Source organism: Chiloscyllium plagiosum, unplaced genomic scaffold (genome assembly GCF_037043375.1).
Source record: "Chiloscyllium plagiosum isolate Xiang-an unplaced genomic scaffold, Cpla_swu_hap1 HiC_scaffold_6, whole genome shotgun sequence".
NCBI lineage: Eukaryota > Metazoa > Chordata > Chondrichthyes > Orectolobiformes > Hemiscylliidae > Chiloscyllium > Chiloscyllium plagiosum.
The window spans coordinates 128,622,480-128,641,177 of record NW_028270144.1 but is presented as its reverse complement, the minus strand read 5'-3'; the positions used below and the strand labels follow the sequence as shown (position 1 = coordinate 128,641,177).

The window sequence follows — 18,698 nt, the reverse complement described above, 5'->3', positions numbered from 1 at the left end:
TCAGCCATTGTCACTGGGATCTGAACAGGGTTGGAAGGCAGTGAATCTCTTCCAGTTGCTATTCTCCCTCTCTTGCACGTTTTCTCCCTCTCTGGTGCGTGCTCTCTTCCCCCCCCTCCCCCTTTGGCGTGTGCACCCCACCCCTCCCCAACTCAGTATGTGCCCTCTTACCCTCCCCAACCTCAGCAGACCCCTCCCCCCAACGTTCATCTTCTCACACCTCCCCCTCTCCCGCTCAGCATAAGCCCCCCCCCCTCCCCACAACCAGGCTTGCACCCTCTCCCTCTTCCCCTCCCTTGGCATGCGGCCTTTCCCTTCCTTGGCGTGCACCTTCTCCCTCCCTCCCACCCAGCACGCGCCTTCTCCCTCCCACCCCCCCCCCTCTCAGCACGCGCCTTCTCCCTCCCACCCACCCCCCCCTCTCAGCACGCACCTTCTCCCTCCCACCCACCCCCCCCTCTCAGCACGCACCTTCTCCCTCCCACCCACCCCCCCCTCTCAGCACGCACCTTCTCCCTCCCACCAACCCCCCCCTCTCGTCATGCGCCTTCTCCCTCCCCCCCCTCTCTCGTCACGCGCCTTCTCCCTTCCACCCACCCCCCTCTCGTCACGCGCCTTCTCCCTCCCACCCACCCCCCTCTCGTCACGCGCCTTCTCCCTCCCACCCACCCCCCTCTCGTCACGCGCCTTCTCCCTCCCACCCACCCCCCTCTCGTCACGCGCCTTCTCCCTCCCACCCACCCACCCCCCTCTCGTCACGCGCCTTCTCCCTCCCACCCACACCCCCTCTCGTCACCCGCCTTCTCCTCCCTCCCACCCACACCCCCTCTCGTCACCCGCCTTCTCCTCCCTCCCACCCACCCCCCCTCTCGTCACCCGCCTTCTCCTCCCTCCCACCCACCCCCCCTCTCGTCACCCGCCTTCTCCTCCCTCCCACCCACCCCCCCTCTCGTCACCCGCCTTCTCCTCCCTCCCACCCACCCCCCCTCTCGTCACCCGCCTTCTCCTCCCTCCCACCCACCCCCCCCTCGTCACCCGCCTTCTCCCTCCCACCCACCCCCCTCTTGTCACCCGCCTTCTCCTCCCTCCCACCCACCCCCCCTCTCGTCACCCGCCTTCTCCTCCCTCCCACCCACCCCCCTCTCGTCACCCGCCTTCTCCTCCCTCCCACCCACCCCCCCTCTCGTCACCCGCCTTCTCCTCCCTCCCACCCACCCCCCCTCTCGTCACCCGCCTTCTCCTCCCTCCCACCCACCCCCCCTCTCGTCACCCGCCTTCTCCTCCCTCCCACCCACCCCCCCTCTCGTCACCCGCCTTCTCCTCCCTCCCACCCACCCACCCCCCCCTCGTCACCCGCCTTCTCCTCCCTCCCACCCACCCCCCCTCTCGTCACCCGCCTTCTCCTCCCTCCCACCCACCCCCCCTCTCGTCACCCGCCTTCTCCTCCCTCCCACCCACCCCCCCTCTCGTCACCCGCCTTCTCCTCCCTCCCACCCACCCCCCCTCTCGTCACCCGCCTTCTCCTCCCTCCCACCCACCCCCCCCCTCGTCACCCGCCTTCTCCTCCCTCCCACCCACCCCCCCTCTCGTCACCCGCCTTCTCCTCCCTCCCACCCACCCCCCCTCTCGTCACCCGCCTTCTCCTCCCTCCCACCCACCCTAACCCGCACTCTCCTCCCCTCGGCACGCACTCTCTTCCCCTCGGCGCGCACTCTCTTCCCCTCTGAGGTTTTCTCTGTTCTCAATCATAATTCAATCTGTTTCAGTTCCTTATGTCTCTCTTTTGCCTCTAATTCAAGCTGGTTCATTTGCATTTGAATTTTAGCAATTTCCAAAGTTTGTGATGGCATTTCCAACAATCATAAATGTTGAGCTGTTGTTGCTATTACCTCACCTTTTTTGCACAGACAAAGGCAACCCTGACTCCAGCTGGTCTTTCAATTTTGAAAACCTTTGCCCTGCTCACTTACTATAAAACTCCCAAATTGATTTTTTCCACCCTCAGGAAATTCCTACTGACTGAAAGAACCATTTTTACAAAAAGCACACTGTGTCTTAACAAGCGAATTCAACACCCGAAACAAAGGACACTAACACCGCATGCTGCCTTTGAGTCCAATAATCCTAAATCCACTCCTGAATTTTGATCCTGACAAGAGCCCCCAATTTGTAATGGACCAGAGCAGACCCCCTCAAATTATATTAAGAAGGTAGCCTAGATCCAGAGTGAGAGATGGATGTTGCTGGCTGACCATCTTGAACTGCTGCAGTCCATGTGCTGTATGTAGACTTACAATGCCCTTAAGGAAGGGATTACAGGGCTTTGAACCAGTGACAGAGAAGGAATGATGATATATTCCCCAGTCAGGATGGTCAGTGGCTTGGAGGGGAACCTGCAGAGAGTGGTGTCTCCATGCATCTGATGCCCTTGCTCTTCTAGATGGAGGTGGTTGTAAGTTTAGAGGGTGGTGTCTAAGTATCTTTGGTGAATTTCTGCAGTGCATCTTGTAGATAGTACACACAGCTGCGACTAAGCATTGCTTGTGGATGTGGTGCCAATCAAGTGGGCAGCTTTGTCCTGGATGTCAGATTTCTCGAGTGTTGTTGGAGCTATATCAATCCTGGCAGGTGGGAACTATTGCACCACACTCTTGATATGTGCCTTGTAAATGATGGATAAGTTTTGGGAGACAGGTGGTGAGTTACTAGAGCAGAATTCCCAGTCTCTGACCTTCTCCCATAGCCACAAGTATATATGGTGAGTCTGGTTCTGGTCAACAGTAACTCCCAGGATGTTGATAGGGCATTAAGCAATGATAATGCCATCAAACATCATTGATGTTGATGGTTATTAGCATCTGTGTAGCATTAATGCTGCTTGCCATTTGTCAGTCCAAACCTGGATATTGTCCTGATCTGTCAGACTGGATGTGTGGTTAGTCAGGGAGCTTTGCACCTGAGTGCTACATTGTTCGAGCTTATTGCCTTTTGCACAGGGTATGAAACCAATACGTGTTTATTGGTTTGTTAGTTTTAGACCTACATATTAACAGTGACTACACTTCAAAAATAGTTAATTGGCTGTGAACCGCTTCGTATGGTTGTGTGAATTTCTTTCGAAATGCAAATTTTAGCTCGAAAGAATGGGCTGAACATGTGACTGCAGGGATCGTGCAGGCGGGAAGGTTTCAGGTATATGGATAATTGGGGCTCATCCAGGGAAGGTGGGACCTTGACAAACAGGACGGTCTTCACATGAACCAGAGGGGTACTAATATCCTGAGTGGGATTTGCTGGTGCTATTTGGGTAGGTTTAAACTAGCTTAGTAGGGGGATGGGAACCTGTGGTGTAGTTGCAGTGCACAGGAGGATGAGAGTAGGGAGGACATGGACAGCATTTCACAGCCACAGGAATGTGCTGACAGACAGCAAGCTGGTTTGAAGTGCGTCTACTTCAAGGCCAGGAGTATCTAGAATAAGGTAGGTGAGCTTGCAGCATGGATAGGTACCTGGGACTTCGATGTTGTGATCATTTCAGAGACATGGATAGAGCAGGGTCAAGAATGGATGTGGCAGGTTCCAGGGTTTAGATCTTTTATTAAGATCAATGCTGGTGGTTAAAAAAGGGGAGGTGTGGCTTTGTTAGTCAAGGACAGTATAATGGTGGCTGAAAGAACTTTTGACGGGAACTCGTCTACTGAGTTAGTATGAGCTGAGGTTAGAAACAGGAAAGGCGAGGTCACACTGCTGGGATTTGTTTAAAGGTCTCCGCAACGTTCCAGGGATGTGGAGGAGAGGATTGGCGAAATCATTCTGGGTAGGAGTGAAAGGAACAGGGTGGTCACTATAGGAGACTTTATCTTGCCCTGCATTGACTGGAAATGCTACGTCGGATGGATCAGTTTTTGTCCAATGTGTGCAGGAGGGTTTCCTGACACGGTATGTCGAAGGGCTGGCAAGAGGGGAGACCACACTGGATCTGGTACTTGGTAATGAACAGGCCAGGTGTTTGATTTAGTGGCAGGTGAGCACTTTGGAGAGAGTGACAATAATTTGGTTACATTTAGTTTAATGATGGAAAGGGATAGGTACATACCACAGGGCATGAGTTACAGACAGGGGAAGAGCAATTATAATGCAATTAGGCAGGACTTAGGAGGCAGAGAATGGGGCAGCAAAATGCAGGGGATGGGAACAGTTGAAATATAGAGCTGGTTTAAGGAACAGATACTGCATGTCCTTGGTAGGTATGTTCCTGTCAGGCAGGGAGGAAGTGATCAGGTAAAGGAACCATGGTTTACTAAAGAAATTGTATCTCTTGTTAAGCGGAAGAGGGAAGCTTATGTGACGTTGAGACAAGATGGTTCAGATGAGGCGATGGAGAGTTACAGATTAACTAGGAAGGATTTAAAGAGAGAGTTAAGAAGAGCAAGGAAGGGACATGAGTAGTCTTTGGCAGGTAGACTAAAGGAGAACCCTAAAACTTTCCTTAGGTATGTTAGGAATAAAAAGATGACTAGGGTAGGAATAGGGCCAGTCAGAGATAGAAGTGGGAAGTTGTGTGTGGACCTTGTGAAAATCAGAGAGGTACTAAACGAATATTTCTCATCTGTTTTCACTCAGGAGAAGGAGAATATTGTAAAGGAGAAGACTGAGATACAGGCTATTAGACTAGAAAGGATTGAGGTTAGTAAAGAGGTGGTGTTATCAATTCTAGAATGTGTGAAAGTAAATAAGTCCCCTGGGCTGGATGAGATTTATCCAAGGATTCTCTGGGAAGCTAGAGAGGAGATGGTGGAGCCTCTGGCCATGATCTTTGATTCATCATTGTCTATAGGTTTAGTACAAGAGGACTGGGGAATTGCAAATGTGCCCTTGTTCAAGAAGGGCAGTAGAGATGACCCAGGTAATTATAGACCAGTGAGCCTTCCTTCTGTTTTAGGAAAAGCTTTGGAAAGGATTATAAGAGATAAGATTTATAATCATCTAGCAAGCAGCAACTTGATTGGAGATAGTCAACATGATTTTGTCAAGGGCAGGTCGTGTCTCACAAACCTCATTGAGTTTTTTGAGAAGGTGACCAAGCATGTAGATGAGGGTAGGGCAGTTGATGTGGTGGTTGATGTGGTGTATATGGACTCTAGTAAAGCCTTTGATAAAGTTCCAAATGGTAGGCTTTTGGAGAAAATGCGGAGGCATGGGACTGAGAGTGATTTAGCAGTTTGGATTAGAAACTGGCTTTCTGTAAGGAGGCAGCGAGTGGTGGTTCATGGAAAATATTCAGCCTGGAGTCCAGTTACTAGTGATGTGCCACAAAGATCTGTTTTGGGACACTGCTGTTTGTCATTTTGATAAATGACTTGGACGCAGGCATAGGTGGATGGGTTAGTAAGTTTGCAGATGATACTAAAGTTGGTGGAGTAGTGGACAGTTTGGAAGAATGTTACAGGTTCAGGGGGACTTGGAAAAACTACAGGATTGGGCTGAGAGGTCACAAATGGAGTTCAATCCAACTAAATGTGAGGTGATTCACTTTGGGAAGAATAACAGGAAGGCAGAATACTGGGTCAATGGAAAGATTCTTGGTAGTGTGGATGTTCAGAGGGATCTTGGTGTCCATGTGCATAGGCCCCTGAAAGTTGCCACCCAAATTGATAGTGCTGTTCAGAAGGCATACGGTATGTTAGGTTTTATTGGTAGAAGGATTGAATTCCAGAGCTGTGATGTCATGCTGCAACTGTACAAAACGCTAGTGCAGCCTCACTTGGAATACTGTGTGCAGTTCTGGTCGCCCCATTACAGGAAGGATGTGGAAGCATTGGAAAAGGTTCAAAGGAGATTTACCAGGATGTTGCCTGGTCTCGAGGGAAGGTCTTATGAGGGAAAGGCTGAGACATTTGGGTTTGTTCTCATTGGAGAGAAGGTGGCCAAAGGGATTTAATAGAGACATAGAAGCTGATCAGAGGATTAGATAGGGTGGACAGTGAGAATCTTTTTCCTAGGATGATGACGTCAGCTTGTACGAGGGGGCATAGCTGCAAACTGAGGGGTGATAGATTTAAGACAGATGTCAGAGGCAGGTTCTTTACTTAGAGAATGATAAGGGTGTGGAATGCCCTGCCTGCCAATGTAGTTAACTCAGCCACATTAGGGGCATTTAAACAGTCCTTGGATAAGCACATGGATGACGATGGGATAGTGTTGGGGGATGGGCTTAGATTAGTTCGCAGGTCGATGCAACATCGAGGTTCTGAGCTGTTATGTTCTATGTTAGTTACCGTTCTACAAAGTTAGTGGACAGTTTTCTCCAGTACAGGTTTATTTTTACCCCTCCAACAATGTCTTTCAAGTGGATTGTTTGGTAATTATTGCATTACCTTTTGTGAGAGCTTGCTGTGCAAATTGGCTGCCATGTTTCTTACAGTGTAACTGCAACTAGACTTCAGTTTTGTCTAATTGGCTATGAACTGCTTTGAGAGTTAGTGAAAGGCCCCATGTGAATGCAACTCACATTTGTTTGGACCATTTTCTCTTTTAAATCATTGTACTTTATTGCTGGCATTATGATACTGTCTCTTAATGTTCCAAGCCTTTCATCCTTCCCTGTTCCTGTTGGAAGGAATATTTCATTGTGAATCTGACCCAGTTACAGCTAGTTTTCAACTACCATGGTGTTTTTCATGTATTTCGGTAAATGATTCTGGATTCCAAAATTTATTTCCTCACGCACATTTCAAATCATGAAAGAACTTAAGTTTATGCAGTGTCTTCAATTTTGACTTTGGAAACCATTTTAGTACCTTTAACAGTTTATTTTCATGTCCTAAAATCAAGTACAGGGATCCAGGAGTACAGTGAAATGTTTACAAAGTAGCCATTCTACCTTAGGTACAAAGGCAAAGAGGTACAAAATCTTCGATACAAAGTAGAAAATTAATGAAATAAGGTAAAAATTAAACCTCACAGTCCTTAGTATCATGTCAAAAAAAAACTGTCCTCCTTTAGCCATGAGTCTGCAGAAGCTCCATGCTGGGCTTCCTCACGAGGGCTGGATCTCTTCTGTACAGTGCTCAGTCCCCTGGGTGCGTGCTCTTCTGCGATGCTGTCTTACTGTTGACTGCAAGAGTCCAGTCCACTTTGCCAGACATCTTGCCACTGACTGTCATCCATGCTCTTTAGCCACCTTGCTGCAGATAGCCAGAATCCTGACTTGGTACAACACCGAGCCCCTAAGCTGCTTCCAAACTCTGGACTTTGAAGAAGGCTGCGGTAGCATTGCATTAGCTGCCTTGTGCCAAATACCCACCCTGGGCCCACAGCCACAGCTGTCCCTGCTGCTTCCATGACTGAGCTCCCCCCAGAAGGTGAGGTGAAAAAAAAATGAAAAAATGATTAAAAAAAGCAACAAAAGAGGTCAGAGCAGATAAGTTATGGCCCAAGACTCCTACTCCGTTGTCATCTTGGAAGAAAAATCAGCAAAGTTGTCCCAGCCTAACATGTACCCATTTATACCTACTCTGTTTTCCACCTTTCAGCCAACTTGCAATTTATGATGCCAAGGGCCTATCAATCTCAAACATTTCTAATATCACTTTGTCAGCGTAGTTCTTATTGCCTATATCTAATTGCTCTTAAGAGATAGTCAGTGAACTGCTATTTTGAAAGACTGCTGGGAAATTGCTAGCTTGTAAGGAAAGTTGAACCACTGATGATGAAGGAGCGATGGTGTCCATCTAAGCTATGATAATGTGTGATTTTAGAGAGGATTTGGCATCATTATGCAATAATTTATGAAAAGTGACAGGGAAGCAGGTTTCGTCATATTGGACTGCCTACAGCAAAACTGAGCTTTTGGGGAAATTTATTGTGTCCCTCAATTTGAAACTTGGTGAAAATATCCCTGCTGTAAATAAGCAAATAACCAGGAACACAGAATTACAATTGTTACATGGTATAAGGAGGCCAATAGGCACGTTGTGTACTGATCCACAACATGACACTGCAACTGTACTATCATTGAACTTGACCAACTTGCATTAAAAAAAAAACAAATTAACTGATCTCTTTTTCTCTCCTAGGTATCAGAAGCATGTACATACTTACAGGATCTTACCCGATGAAGATGATTTTCTGGCAGTACAGGTGAGAGAAGCAGACTGAGGCTGATTGGCACTTTAGTTCTGTGTTTCTGTGCTGTCAATAATGTAATGTTATTAGCCACACATGGCCAACTGGGAATCCAGATGTAGCTAATTGAATTTCTTCATGAGTTGATGAGTCAGATTCTGTTGAACATGTGATCAGAGTATTCCATATTTGTATGGCATATGCATGCTATCTGTAACCCTTTTTATTGGTTGGCAAAGTACCAACATATGAAGCATGTTTTGTTTCGCAAGAACTAGATATGACCATTGTGTAAGAGAATTATAGGCATACAACTTGATAGTCACCATTGGACAAAAGTTGGATTGGATTGAAAAAAAATCATGAATGGGATGTGGGTGTTGCTGGTTGGACCAGCATTTATTTTCCATCATTATATGCTGTTGAGAAGATGGTGGTGAACGTCCTTCTTGAATTACTGCAGTTTATTTGGTGCAAGTTGACCTACAATGCTATTAGGGAAGAAGTTCCTGGATTTTGACTCAGTGGCAGTGAAAGAACAGATATCTTCCCAAATCAGGATGGTGGGTGACTTGGAGGGATATTTGCTAATGGTGGTGGATCCATGAATCTAATGTTCGTGTCCTTCTAGGTGGTAGAGGTTGTAGATGGTGGCTGAAAGAGCATAACAAATATGAACAAGAGTGGACCATATGATCTGTTGAACCTGGTCCATCATTCAATCTGATCATGGCCGGACAAGAGCTCCACATTCCTGCTAACTCCTCATATCCTGTGATTGCCTAAGAGACCAAATATTTGACTACCTCAACATTGAATATATTCAAATGATGGAACTCTTTGGGGTAATGATTTCCAAAGATGAACACGAGTGAAGATTAGTTTTCCTGATTTCAGTTCTTGAATGAACAGCTGCTTATACTGAGACTCTGTCCCTGTGTTCTAGATTTTCCTGTTGGGGAAACAATTTGGTTATCACGTCCTGTCACAACTTTTAATATTTTTTTCATGGAATACTAATGTCACTAGCAAGGCTGGTAATTTTTGTTCATCTCTAATTCATTTGAGAAGCTGGTGATGAATTACTGCCTTGATGTGCTGTGTTCATGTGATGTAAGTAGATATTAATTTGGAGTAGAATATGGAGGCTCAGGCATTGATGATGATCTTGTGTTTTTCATTAAAACAGACTTCTCAAGGCGTGCAGGTGAGACGCTTCAAAACACTGACTGAACTTATCACGTCCTACCTCCAGCCAAACCAGGGCCTGGTCAGTACACTGCTGTATCCTGTAGAGAGGGAGGACAAGAAGGAGACAGCCGAGGACAAGGACTACTCAGGTATTTTTTTTTGTTTGGAAGGGCTGACTTATTACAAGCACTGACTAGTTTCGTCAGCTCAATGGGAGCTGATGTTTCAAGACTAATGACCATTTATTCATTTGTAACCCTGAGCCCCAACATTATTTTCATAGCTTCTTCATTGTCTATCCTTTTCCTCTGCTGGTCCACCATGAGCTGTCTTCAATCACACCTCACCAGTGACATTGACTCCTTTCTCCTGGGCTTAAATTGCGAACTTTTCACCTTCCCTTCCTGCTGCCTCCACAAATTAACACATGGTTCCCTTTCCTCAAGCTTTCGGAACTGCTATCATCATTCCTCCAAATAAACAAGCCACTACAACTCCTTTCTAACAGATGCCCTTAGTCAACACATTGACTGGAATTGTTGACCTAATTTTTTTTAAACTTTTTTTTAAATTTGAAGTTATAAAGTTTCTCCTCATCTTGCTGGTAATTTAGTAAATCCCTTGATGGATTGGTGGATTTGAACTTGACTTAATTATTGCTGTGGAGAGAAAGTGAGGTCTGCAGATGCTGGAGATCAGAGCTGGAAATGTGTTGCTGGAAAAGCGCAGCAGGTCAGGCAGCATCCAGGGAACAGGAGAATCGACGTTTCGGGCATAAGCCCTTCTTCAGGAATTATTGCTGTATTTTGCTCATCCATTTCTCATAATGCTGATAAGGCAGTTAACATAACACTGGATTCCTTCTGTATCCCTGTGCAGCCAATTCTGCTTCAACACCACTCTAAATCTTGCCGCAGTTGTTGAATTACCACATTGCTTTCCAACATCAAGTCTAGGTCACCGATAATTGCCTCAAACTAAATATGGGGAAGACCAAAGCCACTGTTTCAGTCCCTGCCATGAACTTGATTCCCTTGCCCCAAGCTACACCCCTCAACCTAACAATTGTCAGAAGCCAAATCGGACTGTTCACATCTTTGGCTTTATGCTTGACCTTGTCCTTCCAAACATGCATTTACTTTATCAAGACCATCTATTTCTATCTCAGTAATGTGGCCAGCATCTGGCCTTCCGTCAGCTCACTGCCGCTGAAATCGATGCCTTTGTTCCCTTTTAGTCTTGCCTGAGTGTTCACTAGGCTGACCCCCTTAATCTTAAGTTCATTAAAAACCCTTCTGTCTGTGCTCAAATTGGCACAAAGATCCACGCACCCATCACCCACTGTGCTTGCTTATCTGCACTGGCTGGGGAATCAATTTTAAAACGTTCATAGTTGTTTTCAAATCTGTTTGTAGTCGTGTCCCTTCTTATTTCTGCAATCTCCTTAAAGCTTCACAACCTTCCAAGATCTCTCCGTTCCTCCAATTCTGCCATCATCTGTATTCCTATTTTTAACGACTCCACCATTGGCCCTTGCTCAGCTGCCTAGGACTTGAGCTTTGAATTCGCCTTGTAAATCTCTCTGCTTCACTTCCCCTCTTTCCAATGAGGCATGTGGTAGCTCCATCTTCTTAATGAGGACTGAAAACTTTCTACCTCTTCCCACTATTTACATGGAGCAAATTGTAGATTTTAATTTTTTAAAATCTTTTTGTAGATGGTGAAGATGAGAAGCCACCTTTACCCCCTCGCTCTGCTTCTACCAGTTTCAGTGGCAGTGCTGGCACTTGCCTTAGTCCGGTCGCGCAAGATGGAGCAGCAGACAGGTAAATTGAAGTCAAGGAGTACAAGACATCATACTAGTAAGAACGCCAGTGGAGTTAGTTTCTTCAATGGATGTTTAATAAGGCATGCCATGGGAACAGCTCTTTTCTTGAAATGTTTGATGGAATTTAGGCATTGCTGGCAAGGCCAGCATTTGTTGCCTGTCCTTAATTGCACCCTTGAAATTACCACGTCAGGGTTGGAGAATATGTCCTTAACAACATTAAAGTAGAGTTGAAGTCGCATGGAGGCTAGACCAGTAACGTTGGTAAATTTCATTCCCAATGTGAGTTAGATCATTTTTGCATGATGGTCAGTTGTCATGACAATACTGTTCATCATCATCGAGATAATTTTATATTTTCAGTTGTATTAATTAAATTTAAATTTCCCTGGCTGCTGTCGTGGGAGTCATAGAGATGTACAGCATGGAAACAGACCCTTCGGTCCAACCTGTCCATGCTGACCAGATATCCCAACCCAATCTAGTCCACCCTCCAGCACCCGGCCCATATCCCTCCAAACCCTTCCTATTCATATACCCATCCAAATGCCTCTTAAATGTTGCAATTGTACCAGCCTCCACCACATCCTCTGGCAGCTCATTCCATACACGTACCACCCTCTGCATGAAAAAGTTGCCCCTTAGGTCTCTTTGATATCTTTCTCCTCTCACCCTAAACCTATGCCCTCTAGTTCTGGACTCCCCGATCCCAGGGAAAAGACTTTGTCTATTTATCCTATCCATGCCCTTCATAATTTTGTAAACCTCTATAAGGTCACCCCTCAGCATCCGACGCTCCAGGGAAAACAGCCCCAGCCTGTTCAGCCTCTCCCTATAGCTCAAATCCTCCAACCCTGGCAACATCCTTGTAAATCTTTTCTGAACCCTTTCAAGTTTCACATCATCTTTCCGATAAGAAGGAGACTAGAATTGCATGCAATATTCCAACAGTGGCCTAACCAATGTCCTGTACAGCCACAACATGACCTCCCAACTCCTGAATGCAATACTCTGACCAATAAAGGAAAGCATACCAAACGCCTTCATTCTAGCATCTGCAGTAATTTGGCGCCTTCACTATCCAATCTACCTGTGACTCCACTTTCAAGGAGCTATGAACCTGCACTCCAAGGTCTCTTTGTTCAGCAACACTCCCTAGGACCTTACCATTAAGTGTACAAGTCCTGCTAAGATTTGCTTTCCCAAAATGCAGCACCTCGCATTTATCTGAATTAAACTCCATTTGCCACTTCTCAGCCCATTGGCTCATCTGGTCCAGATACTGTTGTAATCTGAGGTAACCCTCTTCGCTGGCTACTACACCTCCAATTTTGGTGTCATCTGCAAACGTACTAACTGTACCTCTTATGCTCGCATCCAAATCAGTTATGTAAATGGTGAAAAGTAGAGGACCCAACACCGATCCTTGTGGCACTCCACTGGTCACAGGCCTCCAGTCTGAAAAACAACCCTCCACCACCACCCTTTGTCTTCTACCTTTGAGCCAGTTCTGTATCCAAATGGCTAGTTCTCCCTGTATTCTATGAGATCCAACCTTGCTAATCAGTCTCCCATGCGGAACCTTGTCGAAGGCCTTACTGAAGTCCATATAGATCACATCTACTGCTCTGCCCTCATCAATCTTCTTTGTTACTTCTTCAAAACACTCAATCAAGTTTGTGAGACATGATTTCCCACGCACAAAGTCATGTTGACTATCCCTAATCAGTCCTTGCCTTTCCAAATACATGTACATCCTGTCCCTCAGGATTCCCTCCAAACAACTTGCCCACCACTGAGGTCAGGCTCACCAGTCTATAGTTCCCTGGCTTGTTTTTACCGCCCTTCTTAAACAGTTGCACCACGTTTGCCAACCTCCAGTCTTCTGGCACCTCACCTGTGACTATTGATGATACAAATATCTGAGCAAGAGGCCCAGCAATCACTTCTCTAGCTTCCCACAGAGTTCTCGGGTACGCCTGCTCATTTCCTGGGGATTTATCCACCTTTAACCGTTTCAAGACATCTAGCACTTCCTCCTCTGTAATCTGGGCATTTTGCAAGATGTCACCATCTATTTCCCTACAGTTGATATCTTGCATATCCTTTCCCACAGTAAATACTGATGCAAAATATTCATTTAGTATCTCCCCCATTTTCTGTGGCTCCACACAAAGGCGGCCTTGCTGATCTTTGAGGGACCCTATTCTCTCCCTAGTTACCCTTTTGTCCTTAATACATTTGTAAAAGCCCTTTGGATTCTCCTTAATTCTATTTGCCAAAGCTATCGCACGTACCCTTTTTGCCCTCCTGATTTCCCTCTTAAGTTGACTCCTACTTCCTTTATACTCTTCTAAGGATTCCCTTGATCTATCCTGTCTATACCTGACATATGCTTCCTTCTTTTACTTAACCAAACCCTCAATTTCTTTAGTCATCCAGCATTCCCTATACCTACCAGACTTCCTTTTCACCCTGACAGGAATATACTTTCTCTGGATTCTTGTTATCTCATTTCTGAAGACTTCCCATTTTCCAGCCGTCCCTTTACCTGCGAACATCTGCCTCCAATCAGCTTTCAAAAGTTCTTGCCTAATACCATCAAAATTGGCTTTCTCCAATTTAGAACTTCAACTTTTAGATCTGCTCTATCCTTTTCCACCACGATTTTAAAAAGAATAGAATTATGGTAACTGGCCCCAAAGTGCTCCCCCACTGACACCTCAGTCACCTACCCTGCCTTATCTCCCAAGAGTAGGTCAAGTTTTGCACCTTCTCTAGTAGGTAATCCACATACTGAATCAGAAAATTGTCTTGTACACACTTAAGAAATTCCTCTCCATCTAAACCTTTAACACTATGGCAGTCCCAGTCGATGTTTGGAAAGTTAAAATCCCCTACCATAACTACCCTATTATTCTTAGATAGCTGAGATCTCCTTACAAGTTTGTTTCTCAATTTCCCTCTGACTATTGGGGGTCTATAATACAATTCCAATAAGGTGATCATCCCTTTCTTATTTCTCAGTTCCGCCCAAATAGCTTCCCTGGATATATTTCCGGGAGTATCCTCCCTCAGCACAGCTTATCAAAAATGCCACTCCCCCTTCTCTTTTGCCTCCCTTTCTATCCATCCTGTAGCATTTGTATCCTGGAACATTAAGCTGCCAGTCCTGCCCAAACCTGAGCCATGTTTCTGTAATTGCTATGATATTCCAGTCCCATGTTCCTATCCATGCCCTAAGTTCATCTGCCTTCTCTGTTAGGCCCCTTGCATTGAAATAAATGCAGTATAATTTATTTGTCCTATCTTGTCCATACCTGCCCTTACTGTTTGATTCACTTCTGTTCTCAACTGTACCAGTCTCAGATTGATCTCTTTCCTCACTATCTCCCTGGGTCCCACCCCTCCACCTTACTAGTTTAAATCCTCCCAAGCAGTTCTAGCAAATTTCCCTGCCTGTATATTAGTCCCCTTCCAATTTAGGTGCAATGCGTCCTTCTTGTACAAGTCACTTCTACCCCAAAAGAGATTCCAATGATCCAAAAATGTGAATCCTTCTCCCATAAACCAGCTCCTCAGCCACGCATTCATCTCAATCCTCCTATTCCTATCCTCACTAGCTCGTGATTTGGACTTAAATCCCCAGAATGTTAGCGTGGTCATAAGAAAATGTAGGGATGCTTCAGTGGGATTTGGACAAGTTGAGTGGGCAAATGCATAGTAGATAAAGTTAAATGTGGGATTATCCACTTTGTATAGGATAAAACAGGAAAACACCGGATTAGGAAATAGGGAGTTGCAACGAGGTATGGGTGATCTTGTACACAAGCTAATGAAAGTAAGTATTGCAAATGCAGCAGGTGGTGAAAAATGAATGGCGGAGCAGGCTGTAGAGGCTTCTGTTCCTATTTCTTATGGTCTTAAGAAGGCAAATGGTATGTTGGCCCTCATAGCAAAGTGGATTTGAGTGCAGGAGCAGGATGTCTTGCTGTAGTTTAACAGGAGCCACACCTGGAGTATTTGCAGTTTTGGGCTCCTTTTCTGAGGACGGTCTCCTTAATCTAAGTACAAAGAATGTTCACTAGACTGATTCCTGGGATGACTAGACTGATATATGGAGCAAATTTGGAATGATTAGGATTATATTCACTGGAGTACAGAAGAGTGAGAAGGGGATCTCATAGAAACCAATAAAATCCTAATAGGTCTAGATAGAATAAATGCAGGAACGATGTTCCCTATGATTGAGGAGTCCAGAACTGGGGGTCACAGTCTAAGAGTACGGGTTAGGCTATTTAGGACAGAGATGAAAAATTTCATCACCCAGAGGGTGGTGAGCCTGTGGAATTCTCAGGCTGCTATTGAGTCAGTCTACATTTCCTACTGCCTTGGGAAATAAGCCAACATAATCGAAGAACCTAGTTATACTCTCTTCCACCTTTTTTCATTGGGCAGAAAACATATATCAACAGATTCAAGAACAGCTTTTTCCCCGTTGTTATCAGACTTATGAATGGACCTGTCATATACTGGAGCTGATCTTTCTCTGCATCTTCTTTGTAGCTGCAACACTATATTTTACATTCTGTTCTATTGCTCTGAGGTACTTGTGTAAGGTACAATTTGTCTGGTTAACACGCAACACAAAAGTTTTCACTGTCTTGGTATGTGTGACAATAATAATAAAGTAATTCACAGAAATCAGTTGAGGCCAAAATATTAAAATTTTTCAATAACGAGTTAGACATAGTTCTCAGGGCCAAAGGGATCAAAGAATATGGACGAAAGCGGGGACAGGGTACTGAGTTGGAAGATCAGCCTTGATCATATTGAATGGCAGAGCAGACTCGAAGGGCTGAGTAGCCAAGTCCTCCTATTTTCTCTATTTCTATTCCTTTCTCTGTGCCATATTCATTTGGCTGTCACGCAAATGCACTGAGCTTGTATTGTCAAGGTGCAACCTGTATTCAGAAAGGCCATGCAGATTCTAAAGTTAAAAGGAGGAGAGCAATCCTGAGTCTGCTCTGCAAGTTACAGATTTAGCTGTAAAAATAATTGTATCTTATTGCACCAGTATCTTCAGTAAGCCCCTAAAACATGCTGAAATGAAGTCATCCAACTTCATGGGTGACTTCAGTGCGAAAGAGTTAATTTGATTTTCTGAGATGGAACCTGTGATTCACCCTCAAAGCTTTCAGGTAAGTTATTCAAAATCAATACAAATACTAAACTGTAACTACTTGTAATTTTGAAAATATTATCTTTCACTGATTTGTGCACCGAGATATTACTGCTCAGAAAAAGTTTGACAGTTGTCTTCCTCTCTGTATTGAGTTCTGTTCAGTGAAAGCATTCCTACTTTTGGGATTCAGGCTGCTAATTCAAGTTCTATTGCAGAACATAGGAACGGGATCAGGCCATTGAGCGCCTTAAGCCTGATCCAACGATCTTTTAACTTATGTCTGTCTCTATACCTTGGAAGTTTTTGCCTCAGTGCTACATTGTTAGAGAAGCTCATTCTTGGATGAACTTTTAATCTGAGGTTTGTCTCCTGTACGGGTGGATGTTAAAGATCATGTTGGAATATGGAAAGTATTTTGGGATAGCTAAGGATATTAGACTGCAGCTTTGCAAATCTGTTCTCAATACTTGGTGTCATTAACTCAAAGGTCTCTGTTTGATATGCTGTCAATGGAATTTAGCTGGAGCAGCAGCTAGGTACAGATGAGCCAGCATCCTAGAATTGTGAAATTGATTAGTGATTCCAATCCCAGGTTGCTCTCTCTCAACCCTTGGATAGGCAGTGAGATCAAGGTTTGACTCAGCTGTGCTGGTCTCCAGGTGGACTAACTTGCTAATACACTTGGCTCAATTGAAGAGTACATATTTGGATGAAGGTTACATGTGGAAGCTGATGCTGGAATGAAGTTGCACATACAGCAAAGAGATATTTGAGGTGAAAAAGAGGAGAAACTCTCTAACCTGCTGCTCCGAAGAAACCTCTTTAAAACAGAATTAGAACCAGCTGAAGCATTCAAAGCGCATGCCACAAACATTACAGTGGTTATTGATCATTTCATTCTGGTGTCAAACCACAGGTTCACCATCATGCAGGTGTCATGTTCATATCTAATGTGCTGAGGTTCTATTTCTTCTCCCCCGCATTATCCCCTCACCACATCAAAATCTTTCCCTCTCACTTTACATCGAATGTATTGCATAAAAACTAGTCACTAATATCTTTGTGTATCACTGTTTATCTCCCTCATGATCCTCCTCTATCCTTTGTCATGTAATTTTAACAGCATAGAATTGTATTCCTTTCTCCTTCACTTATTTATTGAACTGCATCTTTATTACATCCATAATGATCCACATCAACTGCCTGTTGTATCAATGTTCATATTCTCACCACTTTCTGGTTAAATAAATTTGTTCTAAATCCCTCTTTGGTAGTGATGCATATTGAGGGTTTCTGGTTTTGCTTTCAGCACACTGTATCTAATGTTAACCTTTTCTAATTTCAAATTTCTTCGAGTCACTCATCAGCCTTCTCTTCTTATTCAAGAATAAAGTGTCCCAGCCTGTTCCTCCTTTCTTAATTGGTGTAATCTTTCAGAGCTCAGTCTCCAGCTTTGTAATTCTTCTTTTGGACCATCTTTAGTTGCTCTGCATCCTTTTTTTTATATAATAAGGAAGCCACAATTGATAGTGTGATCGTGTGGTCTAACCAATGTCCAATACTTTCAGGTGTTAACTAATTCCACTCCCTAAGCCAAATGACTGTTTTACATTTTCCATTTAAAATGAAGACTATAACAAAGAAATATGTCCTAAAGTGTTTCAATTAAATTATTTAGTGCATTACTCTTTAGTGGGACCTTGCTTTGTCAAAATTGGCTGACATTTTTGCGACATTATAACAGCTGATTACATTTCGAGTCATAGAGATGTACAGCACAGAACGTCTCTATGGTCCCTTCGATCCAACTCATCCATGCTGACCAAATATCCTAACCTAATCTAATCCCATTTGCCAGCTTGGCCCATATCCCTCTAAACTCTTCCTCATAAATCCATCCAGATGCCTTTTATATGTTATAAATATAGCAGCCTCCACCACTTCCTCTGGCAGCTCATCCCATACATGCACCACCCTCTGCATGAAAAAGTTGCCCCTTAGGTCCCTTTTATTATCTTTCCCATCTCACCCTAAACCTATGCCCTCTAGTTCTGGTCTCCCCCACCCCAGGGAAAAGACTCTTTGTATATTTATCCTATCCATGCCCCGCATGATTTTATAAACCTCTATAAGGTCATCTCTCAGCCTCTGAGGCTCCAGGAAAAACAGCCCCAGCTTATTCAGTGCCTCTCTATAGCTAAATCTTCCAACCCTGGCAACATCCTTCATAAACTTAATTGGCTGTAAGGCATTTCATAAACTCCTGTGCTTATTAAAGACACCATATAAATGCAAGTCTGTTTGTTTAGAAAATGTTTTCAAGACTATCAAGTTGCCTTTCTCTCGAATTTTAATGTAATTAAATTT

At 44.6% G+C, this 18,698-nt stretch overlaps 1 protein-coding gene across 1 annotated transcript in view; it reads left to right on the top strand.

Moving 5' to 3' along the window:
* inppl1a (inositol polyphosphate phosphatase-like 1a) overlaps window positions 1-18,698 on the top strand; it is a 235,795-nt gene that overhangs the window by 90,981 nt on the left and 126,116 nt on the right. Inside the window, exons 2-4 of the mRNA XM_087988454.1 lie at window positions 8,079-8,142; window positions 9,317-9,467; window positions 11,036-11,144. Of these exons, the coding sequence (XP_087844580.1) occupies window positions 8,079-8,142; window positions 9,317-9,467; window positions 11,036-11,144 (324 nt within the window). The remainder of the gene's footprint in view (window positions 1-8,078; window positions 8,143-9,316; window positions 9,468-11,035; window positions 11,145-18,698) is intronic.